Here is a 12,070-nt window from a genome sequence, read left to right on the forward strand (position 1 = left end):
GTAGTGTGTATGTGTGTGTAAAAGGATATCAAAACACTAAGCTGCCCTTTGATCCCTGATGGACCTAGTGACACTGAACACACACACACTTTCAACCACCCCACACTCACTTCTAACCCGCTCCCTCCCAAGACACACATAGGGTTCTCAATCAAGATCCTTTACAGAGAAAGAAATCCTATGAATTCATGGATTACACCAGCTTTCTTCAAATTCTCTCCGGGGAGAATAAGAGAATAATGACTTTTAAATGGCTGGCGTGTAAGAACAGCTGGGTTAAACCTGATCCCACTGAAGTGTAACTAAGGCAGCGCCCACCCCGCCAAAAGGCAGTTTGAAAACCATGAAAGTCGCCATTCATCTCCATTAAGGGGGTGCCGGAGATGGGAGACACACAGGAGATACCGACAGGGGGTCCCCCCCTTTAACCCCCCCCCCACCATCATTAGCTCCTCACCCATCACTCATAATGATGGCTGTCACGCGTCTCACATTTAACACCCGCTTGCTGTCGCAGTTACACGAATACTAGTGACACACTCTGATTTGGGTCGTTCAGCTCCTCCTGGAGGGATGTTTTTAGTTAATGACCTCGAGAGCGTGCGGCTGCTGTCGCTGGTCGTGTTGTAACGCCTTATGATACGTCGTCTGACTATGATGTAGTCCGTTTCATAAACGTAATCAATGATGTGATGCATAGCATACCTAGCCACCACTCCACAGTGACCACGGTGGTGGTCTGCTTTAGTTCTGGGAAACCAGAGGGGTATAATCCAAAGCATGATCAATTAGTTAGCTAGCTAACTTTGATAAGAAACCAGAAATAACTATTGTTTTTTGGGGGTAAATTTAAAAAGCTTAAACTTTGACAATTGTTTTCGTTTTGTTGAATCAAATCAAGCAAAAAATGTATATTTAGTCAAGTTAGCTGGGTAACTGATCCGGCTTTGTAGTATACCCCTCAGGTCTGAACTCTGGGATACATTTTTTTATTATGTGAAAAGAGGAGAGAAGGAACAGACACTGTCTAAACAAGGTTTACAACAGGAGTACACAGCTCCGATTATGGAAGGACCACGGTCCTGCTGGTTTCTATCCTGCCCTACTCTACCTGAAGAACCAGGTGTGTGTACTCTCCAGCCAATCAGTAACATTGATAGATCAAATGCGGACCAGGTATAAATGTAAACCAGTACTACGAAACTTGACTTTTTTAACATGCATACATGCACGTCTAGTAACTGTATGATTGTCCTATGGGTGTTTTGAATGTATCGTGCTGTATATTCCTTGGGATAGTGTGCGTGTGGACTGCTGACCCCAGCATGCTATACTGCAGACTAGAGCCCAGAGTATGTCTACAGGCAGTAGTGCTGCAGACTGCATAGTGCACTGGATCCCATTCAGTCTTATCAGCCCAAAGCCTCTACCGGAGACACGTAGGGGCCCGAAAAATCAATTCACCCTCTCGCTCAGGGCAGACTGCCTCGGCTTGTAGCGAGAGACGGATTAGAAAAGAAAGTGAAAGAGAGACCGAGACAGAGAAGGAGAGATAAGGCAAGACAGACACTTACTTCAACTATGTAGTAGTAGTGCTATGATATCACTTATGTTATTGTTCTTTTCTATTGTCAAAGCTCCCTCTCATTCCTATTCATTACTGTGGGAACTAAAAACACTTCATTCTTAATAAGTCTATGCAGTGATGTGTAACTTCTATTAGCTTTTCTTAGAATCATGTGAACCACCACTTTGGGCCTGTTCTTAAACCAAATGACCACTTTCCTTTCTATTCCCTCACTCACCTATACATTAGCGGTCCACTTTCCCGCACATTAGTGCTGAGCGATTAGTGCTTTTTGAGGTTGGTTCGGTTTCGGTTCGATTATATAAAAAATTGATCAAGGTTTTCGATTGATAATTCTTTTAAACATGAAAATGCACTATGAATAAAACTATTAATAAAAGTCCCATGATGGTAGTGTCTGCCCATTACTGCGTATCACTTATTAACCATCGTTTATTCACATTACTTTAATAAAACAACTTTATTATTTCATTCCAAGTCATCATCTCATCTCTATAGAGCGGCTGCCTATGCTGTCTGACAAAATCCCTATTTTGTAGTTCTTCAAAGTAAATAAGGCATCCATTTATGACTGCTGAATACCAACTATCAATCACTTAGATCATGTATTTTCAGGTAGAGATACCTCGTGAAGCAACAGCTGCGCTCTACATCACCTCACAATCACGCATTATTCTCCCTTCCGCAGAAGTCGTAAAAGAGAACACAGACCGGACAAGTAGATGTGCAATGGATTATGGTCATTGTAGTTAATTACCACGTTTTAGGCGCTAAACTATGTAGAATAATGACCTGTTGGAAACTACAACTCCCTACTACATCACACAGTTCAGGCTGGATCTGATTTACCTCTAGAGAAACTTTTCAATTTGAGCATTCAGCTCACAGAAAAAAAAAAGAACAAAATGGAATTCAAATAATTGAACAGATGTCGGACAATTAGTTGTCTAAAAAACATAAAATATCCAAAATGTGGTTAAATCGCTCAGCACTAGCGCACGTGCACATATACACAGACACTTTCAGACAGACAGGCAGGCAGAGTGGTATCGACAGTGAGGGCTCAGCTGGCCGATATAGGGATGGAGGGGAGGAGGGAGAGAAGGATAGCGAGGGAAGTGAATGAGGTCCTAGAGGTGAAGCTATGCCTATATTTAAGGATTTATGGCCCTAGGATACGGTTACTCTAAAACACAAGGGGCCCTATAGCTTAGGGTTACTCCCGTAACCCCGGTTCTCTGATAATAGAGTGAGATGTCTCACATTGGGATTCGCTGATAGGCAGATCACTACTGGGAAGGCCCAATCACACAACGTCTGTCGGAGACAGACAGGTCGAGTGGCAAATGAGGTGAGCCCCTCCCTCGTTATAAGGCGCCACCTCGCCCGCCCTCTGGTTATTATCAAGCATGTCTCTTCCATGCGCTCTTGCGAGCTGGGAAATGCGGTGGTGAGACATCTCACTCTATTACCAGAGAACTGTGGGATACGGCCAACTCCTGTATCGCAGACATGCTCTCCGAAGCCAGGGTAGTCCCAACACTATAAACCCTGAAAGGCTCCGACACAGAGGACTCTTGCAAAGAGATGCCATTGAACAGTGCCCAAGAGGTAGCAATTAGGGATGTGCCCTTTCAAGACGATTCGATACGTATCCAGAGGCATGGCCTCCGATACAACACAGGAACGATATGCTTTAGTTTGAAGTGATTCAGCTTGATTAGAGAACGAATCGATGTGATTCGGTTCGATGCGAAACGATTTGATGCACTAACATTTGTTGCATAAACACATGTTCAATTCTAAATTAAAATCTGCTGCTGATGGAGCCACATAAGATTGGCCTCTCTGAGCTGGATCTGTCCAATGTAGCCTGTTTCTTATCCCCCCCACTTTGGTTCTAAAATCACCATCACCCACTTATTAGCCTCTGCCGTGTCCCCAACAACTGGATGCTTTTCAGGAGAAATGGAAAGAGAGCCTGTGACGCGAATTCCGCTTTTAGACATTAACAAGGCGACACTCCATCTTAACTCGTCCTCCACATTTACTGGATTGGTTGAACAGTGCAGAAGACAACCTCCAAACCGTTTTTTTTTCCTTCTCGTCGAATCTAGTTTCAGGCGTTTCTTTTACACCTGCTACGTTAGGTTACACACTAATTAACTTGTCATTTGCGCAGATTCAAGTCATGCTCCGGAACTTTGCCGACTACTAAGTATTTTTTAAACCTCCCGCTTTGGGCTGGATGTGTCAATGTGTAGTTCATGCATGCATAATCTATGAGCAGAATTAGTTTTACCCCAATTATCCATGAAATCCCTAGTTTGATAGCAACAGTTTTTCTGGAAGCTGTGCTGCACCATTTTCACACAGGTGGGCCAGCCCCCTAGCAATTCAAGTTCAACCAATGAGCTTCAGTCCCTCGCCATATGAGTGACAGCTAGCAAGATGCACATCATACGCCCACAACAGAGCGAGAGAGAGAGAGAGCAATGACGTGGTGCACATACAGTGCCTTCAGAAAGTATTCATACCCCTTGACTTATTCCATATTTTGTTGTGTTACTGTGTGAATTCAAAATGGATTAAAACAAAATGTCTCTCCTATCTACACACAATACACAATAATGACGAAGTGAAAACAGGTTATACATTTTAGCAAATGTATTGAAAATGAAATAGAGAAATGTGTACATACAGTACCAGTCAAAGGTTTGGACACCTACTCATTCCAGGGTTTTGGCATTCTCTCAACCAGCTTCATGAGGTAGTCACCTGGAATGCATTTCAATTAACAGGTGTGCCTTGTCAAAAGTTAATTTGTGGAGTTTCTTTCCTGCTAAATACGTTTGAGCCAATCAGTTGTGTTGTGACAAGGTAGTGGTGGTATACAGAAGATAGCCCTATTTGGTAAAAGACCAAGTCCATATTATGTCAAGAACAGCTCAAATAAGCAAAGAGAAATGACAGTCCATCATTACTTTAATACATGAAGGTCAGCCAATCCGGAAAATTGTAAGAATTTTGAAAGTTTCTTCAAGTGCAGTTGCAAAATCCATCAAGCACTATGATGAACCTGGCTCTCATGAGGACTGCCACAGGAAAGGAAGACCCAGAGTTACTACCTTCCGAAATTGCAGCCCAAATAAATGCTTCACAGAGTTCAAGTAAAAGACACATCAACATCAACTGTTCAGAAGAGACTGCATGAATCAGGCCTTCATGGTTGAATTGCTGCAAAGAAACCACTACTAAGGACACCAATAAGAAGAAGAGACTTGCTTTGGGCCAAGAAACACGAGCAATGGACATAAGACCGGTGGAAATCTGCCCTTTGGTCTGATTAGTCCAAATGTGAGATTTCTGGTTCCAACCGCTGTGTCTTTGTGAGACGCAGCGTAGGTGAACGGATGATCTCTGCATGTGTGGTTCCCACCGTGAAGCATGGAGGAGGAGGTGTGATGGTGCTTTGCTGGTGCCACCTCCTGAGTGGCGCAGTGGTCTAAGGCACTGCATCGCAGTGCTAGCTGTGCCACTAGAGATCCTGGTTCGAATCCAGGCTCTGTCGTAGCCGGCCGCGACCGGGAGACCCATGGGGCGGCGCACAATTGGCCCAGCATCGTCCAGGTTAGGGGAGGAAATGGCCGGCAGGGATGTAGCTCAGTTGGTAGAGCATGGCGTTTGCAACGCCAGGGTTGAGGGTTCGATTCCCACGGGGGGGCCAGTATGAATATATATTTTTTTTAATAATGTATGCATTCACTAACTGTAAGTCGCTCTGGATAAGAGCGTCTGCTAAATGACTAAAATCTAAATCTAACTGTCAGTGATTTATTTTGAATTCAAGGCACACTTAACCAGCATGGCTACCACAGCATTCTGCAGCGATACGCCATCCAATCTGCGCTTAGTGGGACTATCATTTGTTTTTCAACAGGACAATGACCCAACACACCTCCAGGCTGTGTAAGGGCTATTTGACCAATAAGGAGAGTGATGGAGTGCTGCATCAGATGACCTGGCCTCCACAATCCCCTGACCTCAACCCAATTGAGATGGTTTGGGATGAGCTGGACCGCAGAGTGAAGGAAAAGCAGCCAACAAGCGCTCGGCATATGTGGGAACTCCTTCAAGACTGTTGGAAAAGCATTCCAGGTGAAGCTGGTTGAGATAATGCCAAGAGTCTGCAAAGCTGTCATCAAGGCAAAGGGTGGCTACTTTGAAGAATCTCAAATATAAAATATATTTTGATTTGTTTAACACTTTTCTGGTTACTACATGATTCCATATGAGTTATTTCATAGTTTTGATGTCTTCACTATTAATAGTAAAAATAAAGAAAAACCCTTGAAGGAGTAGGTGTCCAAACTTTTGACTGGTACTGTACAAAAGTATGTGGACATCCCTTCAAATTAGTGGATTTGGCTATTTCAGCCTCACCCGTTGGTGACAGGTGTAAAAAAATCGAGCACACAGCCATGCAACCTCCATAGACAAACATTGGCAGTAGAATGGCCTTACTGAAGAGCTCAGTGACTCAACGTGGCACCGTCATACAGGGCATTCGGAAAGTATTCAGCCCCCTTGACTTTTTCCAAATTTTTTACGTTACAGACTTATTCTAAAATTTATTAAATATTTTTTTATCCCTCATCAAACTACACATCCCATAATGACAAAGTGAACAGTTTTAGAAATTTTTGCAAATACCTTATTTACATAAGTATTCAGACCCTTTGCTATGAGACTCGAAAATGAGCTCAGGTACATCTGGTTTCCATTGACCATCCTTGAGATTTTTCTACAACTAGATTGGAGTCCACCTGTGGTCAATTCAATTGACTGGACATGATTTGGAAAGGCACACACCTGTCTATATAATGGTCCAACAGTTGACAGTGCATGTCAGAGCAAAAACCAAGCCATGAGGTCGAAGGAATTGTCCGTAGAGCTCAGAGACAAGATTGTGTCGAGGCAAAGATCTGGTGAAGGGTACCAAAAAATGTCTGCAGCATTGAAGGTCCCCAAGAACACAGTGGCTGAGGAGTGGCCAGACGGAATACACTTCTCAGTAAAAGGCACATGACAGCTCGCTTGGAGTTTGCCAAAAGTCACCTAAAGGACTCTCAGACCATGAGAAACAAGATTCTCTGATCTGATGAAACCAAGATTGAACTCTTTGGCCTGAATGCCAAGCGTCACGTCTGGAGGAAAACTGGCACCATCCCTACGGTGAAGCATGCTGGTGGCAGAATCATGCTGTGGGGAAAGCAGCTGTGCAGCACCGCTCCCCATCCAACCTGATAGAGCTTGAGAGGATCTGCAGTGAAGAATGGAATAAACTCCCCAAATACAGGTGTGCCAAGCTTGTGCGTCATACCCAAGAAGACCCAAGGCTGTAATCGCTGCCAAAGGTGCTTCAACAAAGTACTGAGTAAATGGTCTGAATACTTATGTAAATTTAATTTAAGTTTTGTATTTTTAATACATTTGCTAAAATTTCTAAAAACTTGTTTTTGTTTTGTCATTATGGGGTACTGTGTGTAGATTATTTTAGAATAAGGCTGTAATGTAACAATGTGGAAAAAGTCAAGGGGTCTGAATACTTTCCGAATGCATTGTAGGATGCCACCCTCCCAACAAGTCAGTTCGTCAAATTTCTGCCCTGCTAGAGCTGCCCCAGTCAATTGTAGGTGCTGTCATTGTGAAGTGGAAACATTAAGAGCAACAACGGCTCAGCCGTGAAGTGGTAGGCCACACAAGCTCACAGAATTGGACCGCCGAGTGCTGAAGCACGTAGCGTGTAAAAATAGTCTGTCCTCTAGCATTCCAGTGTTAATACTATTGTAATTATTCTGCACTATAGCCTATTTATTGCCTTACCTCCATAACTTGCTACATTTGCACACACTGTATATATATTTTCTGTTGTATTTCTGACTTTATGTTTTTTACCCCATATGTAAATCTGTGTTGTTTTTATTGCACTACTTTGCTTTATCTTGGCCAGGTCGCAGTTGTAAATGAGAACCTGTTCTCAACTGGCTTACCTGGTTAAATAAAGGTGAAATAAAAAAATAAAAAAATAAAAACTCACTACCGAGTTCCAAACTGCCTCTGGAAGCAACGTCAGCACAAGAACTGTTAGTCGGGAGCTTTATGAAATGGGTTTCATTGGCCGAGCAGCCGCACACAAACCTAAGATCACCATGCGCAAAGCCAAGCGTTGGCTGGAGTGGTGTAAAGCTCGCCGCCATTGGACTCTGGGCAGTGGAAACGCGTTCTCAGGAATGATGAAACACGCTTCACCATCTGGCAGTACGACGGACAAATCTAGGTTTGGCAGATGCCAGGAGAACGCTACCTGCCCCAATGCATAGTGCCAACTGTAAAGTTTGGTGGAGAAGGAATAATGGTCTGGGGCTGTTTTTCATGGTTCGGGCTAGGACCCTTAGTTCGAGTGAAGGGAAATCTTAACGCTACAGCATACAATGACATTCCAGACGATTCTGTGTTTCCAACTTTGTGGCAATAGTTTTGGGAAGGCCGTTTCCTTTCATCACCACAATGCCCCCATATAGAAATGGTTTGTCGAGATCAGTATGGAAGAACTTGACTGGCCAGAGCCCTTACCTCAAACGCATCGAACACATTTGGGATTAATTGGAACACCGACTGCAAGCTAGGCCTGATCGCCCAACATCAATGCCCGACCTCCCTAATGCTTGTGGCTGAATGGAAGCAAGTCCCTACAGCAATGTTACAACATCTAGTGGAAAGCCTACCCAGAAGAGTGGAGGCTGTTATAGCAGCAAAGGGGGGACCAACTCCATATTAATGCCCATGATTTTGGAACATGAGATGTTCGACAAGCCGGTGTCCACATACTTTTGGTCATGTAGTGTATAAATCCTCTGGATTCTTCTTCAGTTCATTTGTGAGCGACTCCGTTCGGCTGTGTTCTTTCTGACTTCACTCATCCATGATGTGAACAGAGAGAGAGAGAAAGTATTGAAGGGTTGCTGCTCATCTTACCGCTATTAATCAGCAATGTAATTCTATCAGAGTTCACAAACTATCCCTTATACTAGCTAGAACCCACGACAGAGAAGAAGAATGTGGTGTCATTAAAGTGTGATCTTAGTGTTCAACTTGGCTCATTTCAGACTCGGAGCTGCGTCATTACATTTCAGTCATTTACTGGACTCCTAGGAGAGCGATGATTACTCAAAGCACATACTTTCTGCTTGAATTGAAGTTGTTGTAAACCTCGAATACAACCCTGGTGGGAAGTATACTGAACAAAAATATAAATGCCAATATGCAACAATTTCAAAGATTTTACTGAGTTAAAGTTCATATAATGAAATCGGTCAATTGAAATAAATTCATTAGGGCCTAATCTATGGATTTCACATGACTGGGAATACAGATATGCATCTGTCGGTCACAGACAACTTTAAAAATGGTAGGGGCGTGGATCAGAAAACCAGTCAGTATCTGGTGTGACCACCATTTGCCTCATACAACGAGACATCTCCTTCGCATAGAGTTTATCAGGCTGTTGATTGTGGCCTGTGGAAGGTTGTCCCACTCTTCAATGGCTTTGCAAAGTTTCTGGATATTGGCGGGAAATGGTGTCGTACACGTCGATCAAGAGCATCCCAAACATGCTCAACAAGTGACATGTCTGGTGAGTATGCAGGCCCTGGAAGAACTGGGACATTTTCAGCATCCAGGAATTATGTACAGATCCTTGCGACATGGGGCCATGAATTAGCATGCTGAAACATGAGGTGATGGCGGCGGATGAAAGGCACCACAATGGGCCTCAGGATCTTGTCACGGTATCTCTGTGCATTCAAATTGCCATTGATAAAATGCAATTGTGTTCGTTGTCCGTAGCTTATGCCTGCCTGCCCATACCATAACCCCACCACCATGGGGCACTCTGTTCACAACATTGACATCAGCAAACTGCTCGCCCACGCAATGCCATACACGCGGTCTACGGTTGTGAGGCCGGTTGGACGTACAGCCAAATTCTCTAAAACAAAGCTGGAGGTGGTTAATGGTTGAGAAATTAACATTAAATTCTCTGGCAACAGCTCTGGTGGACATTCCTGCAGTGCGCATGCCAATTGCATGCTCCCTCAAAACTTGAGACATCTGTGGCATTGTGTTGTGTGACAAAACGGATTCCTGCAGTGCACATGTGTAATGATCATGCTGTTTAATCAGCTTCTTGATATACCACACCTGTCAGGTGGATGGATTATCTTGGCAAAGGAAAAATGCTCAATAACAGGGATGTAAACAAATTTGTCTACAACATTTTAGAGAAATAAGCTTTTGTACATATGGGACATTTCTGTTATCTTTTGTTTCAGCTCATGAAACATGGGACCAACACTTTACATGTTGCGTTTATATTTTTGTTCAGTGTAATTAAGGACCCTATTCAATCAACCGCTGTGTACAGATTCTGGGGTTTCTTCCCTTGTCGTTAAGAGAGCTTATTGGAGCTTATTAGCACGTTTTCTTTTTGTTTCACACTGGAGGCATAGTTTTTTAAATATTAACAGTATGTTTTAATTACGTTTTGTTATAATGAAAAGACGACTTATCAAGGACACTTGGTTATCAGGTTTTGAATGAACAGCGGCTTAGGCCTAATGTAATGACCATAGTGCATTTAAAGTTCTACTGTGCATACTGCTTGTGATTAGGGCCTTATTATAGTTAACGTGCTCTCCAGTCACAGTGAAACCCTATGGAGCTGGGTGTCTGGGTCTGACGTGTGTGATGTTTGGGTTTGGCCCAGCACCAGGTAACACCGCGGCCCCTTGCCAAGCTCAACTACAGGCTGTTTCATTTTGTTGTCCCCTACCTGATGACTTGTGACGTTGCCGCGCACATTTCCTTTCCCTTTTGTGATCGGACTATAGGCGAAAATTCAAGCGGGATAAATGTATTAGCTAGTTTTTCCCCTCCTCCTTTTTCATCCACCCCTCCTTGAAAAGAGCCGGCTGAAATGGTGGACATGTTTCCCCAGGCTTTGGTCTGGGTCGTATTCATTAGGCACCGAACTGAAGAAAAAAACTGAAACAGGGAGAGAATACCTAGGCTTGGTCCAATAAGAACCACTTGTTTTCGGTTTCCATTGCACAACGTTTTGCTACCGTGTGCTCTAATGAATACAACCTAAGCTTTACTCTGCTTTTGCCCACTCCTTCCAAAGCCCACTCCGGTCACAGATGGGACCTCAAACATTCCCTTGGCGCTCGCACCCACACCCTCACCACCCCCGCACTCATCCACCCTTCATCACCCTAAGCTCTGTCATTTATCAATTTGTCTGTTTATTTTCCTCGAATTTCCTCTAAAACCGCAGCGCCCTTTGCAGGGGTCACCGATGTTGGTATGGGGATCAGGCTCTCATGTTCTCCCTTACACAGTTCACATTCCTTCCCGAATTATAGGAAGAGAGGGAGAGCTGACAGGGGAGGAGAGAAGGAGAGAGGAGGGAGGAGAGGGAAAGGGGAGAAAGAACCAGGAAAGAAAGAGAGAGGGAGAGACAGAAGAGGAATTACAGTTCGAGAGATGTAGAGAGAAGAGGGGTGCGAGGGGCAGAGGTGGTACAGCAGCAACTCCCTACCTGGTAGTCTAGGATGCTGAAGCCCAGGCCTCTCTCTCCCTTCTCCAGCTCCAACAACTGGATGTCTGGGGACCACAGAGCCAGCTCTCCTTCTTCATCCTCCTCCTCCTCTTCCTCTTCCCCCCTCTTCTCCTGTGGCATCTCCTCCTGGTGGCTGGGGTATGTGGGCACTGGCTCCTCCGGCTCCTCATCTGACATCTCCTGTAGGGTCACATGGTCCTGGTGGGTGGAAGAGAGGCACACGTATTGACACCATAATGTTAGCTTCAGGAACATCTTTACAAGATAAAACCATATATGGTGTGCAGAGCATCATGGGTATTGTAGTGCTACAACACTGACTTCAACCTATCCTGGTCACTGTCATTGTCTATGAGTTACACAATACAGTAGGCATCAGTACTTTGAAGTGAAGTTATGATGTAGCCTACCTGAGGTTGTTCACTGTCATTGTCTCGGAGGTAGGCCTGACTTGTCAATGCAGAGGACAGCTTGGCTTCAAGCTAGATTAGAAGAACACAGGAGGACATAGACTATCGTGTGTGTGTGTGTGTGTGTATATGTATGTGGTGAGTTCGGAGTGTGTGTTTGTGTTCCTGTGTATGTGTGCGTGCTGACCTCAGACAAGCTGATGGCAGGGCTGGGCGAGCGCCACTCGTCATCGCGGTCCGGTTGATAGTCTGAGCCCTCCTCTGTCAGGTGTCTGCAGCACACCAGGGTGAAGGGAGGGGGCACCTCACGCAGGAACGCCACCGCCTCACGCCTCGACTTGCCGTACAGCTGCACCCCGTTCACCTGGACACACACAACTTCCCTAAGTA

General features: G+C 44.5%; 1 protein-coding gene across 7 annotated transcripts in view; it reads right to left on the bottom strand.

The window, feature by feature from the left end:
* Nucleotides 1–12,070, bottom strand: part of LOC121533722 (inaD-like protein) — a 169,409-nt gene that overhangs the window by 122,615 nt on the left and 34,724 nt on the right. For 6 of the 7 annotated variants that reach the window (XM_045205327.1, XM_041839901.2, XM_041839902.2 and 3 more), the window contains exons 17-19: nucleotides 11,868–12,044; nucleotides 11,681–11,752; nucleotides 11,250–11,468 (exon numbers count right to left, since the gene is read on the bottom strand). In XM_045205327.1, the coding sequence (XP_045061262.1) occupies nucleotides 11,250–11,468; nucleotides 11,681–11,752; nucleotides 11,868–12,044 (468 nt within the window). The remainder of the gene's footprint in view (nucleotides 1–11,249; nucleotides 11,469–11,680; nucleotides 11,753–11,867; nucleotides 12,045–12,070) is intronic. The other variant, XM_045205328.1, reaches the window with a different exon arrangement.

Source organism: Coregonus clupeaformis, chromosome 20 (assembly GCF_020615455.1).
Source record: "Coregonus clupeaformis isolate EN_2021a chromosome 20, ASM2061545v1, whole genome shotgun sequence".
In the NCBI taxonomy this organism is placed as follows: domain Eukaryota; kingdom Metazoa; phylum Chordata; class Actinopteri; order Salmoniformes; family Salmonidae; genus Coregonus; species Coregonus clupeaformis.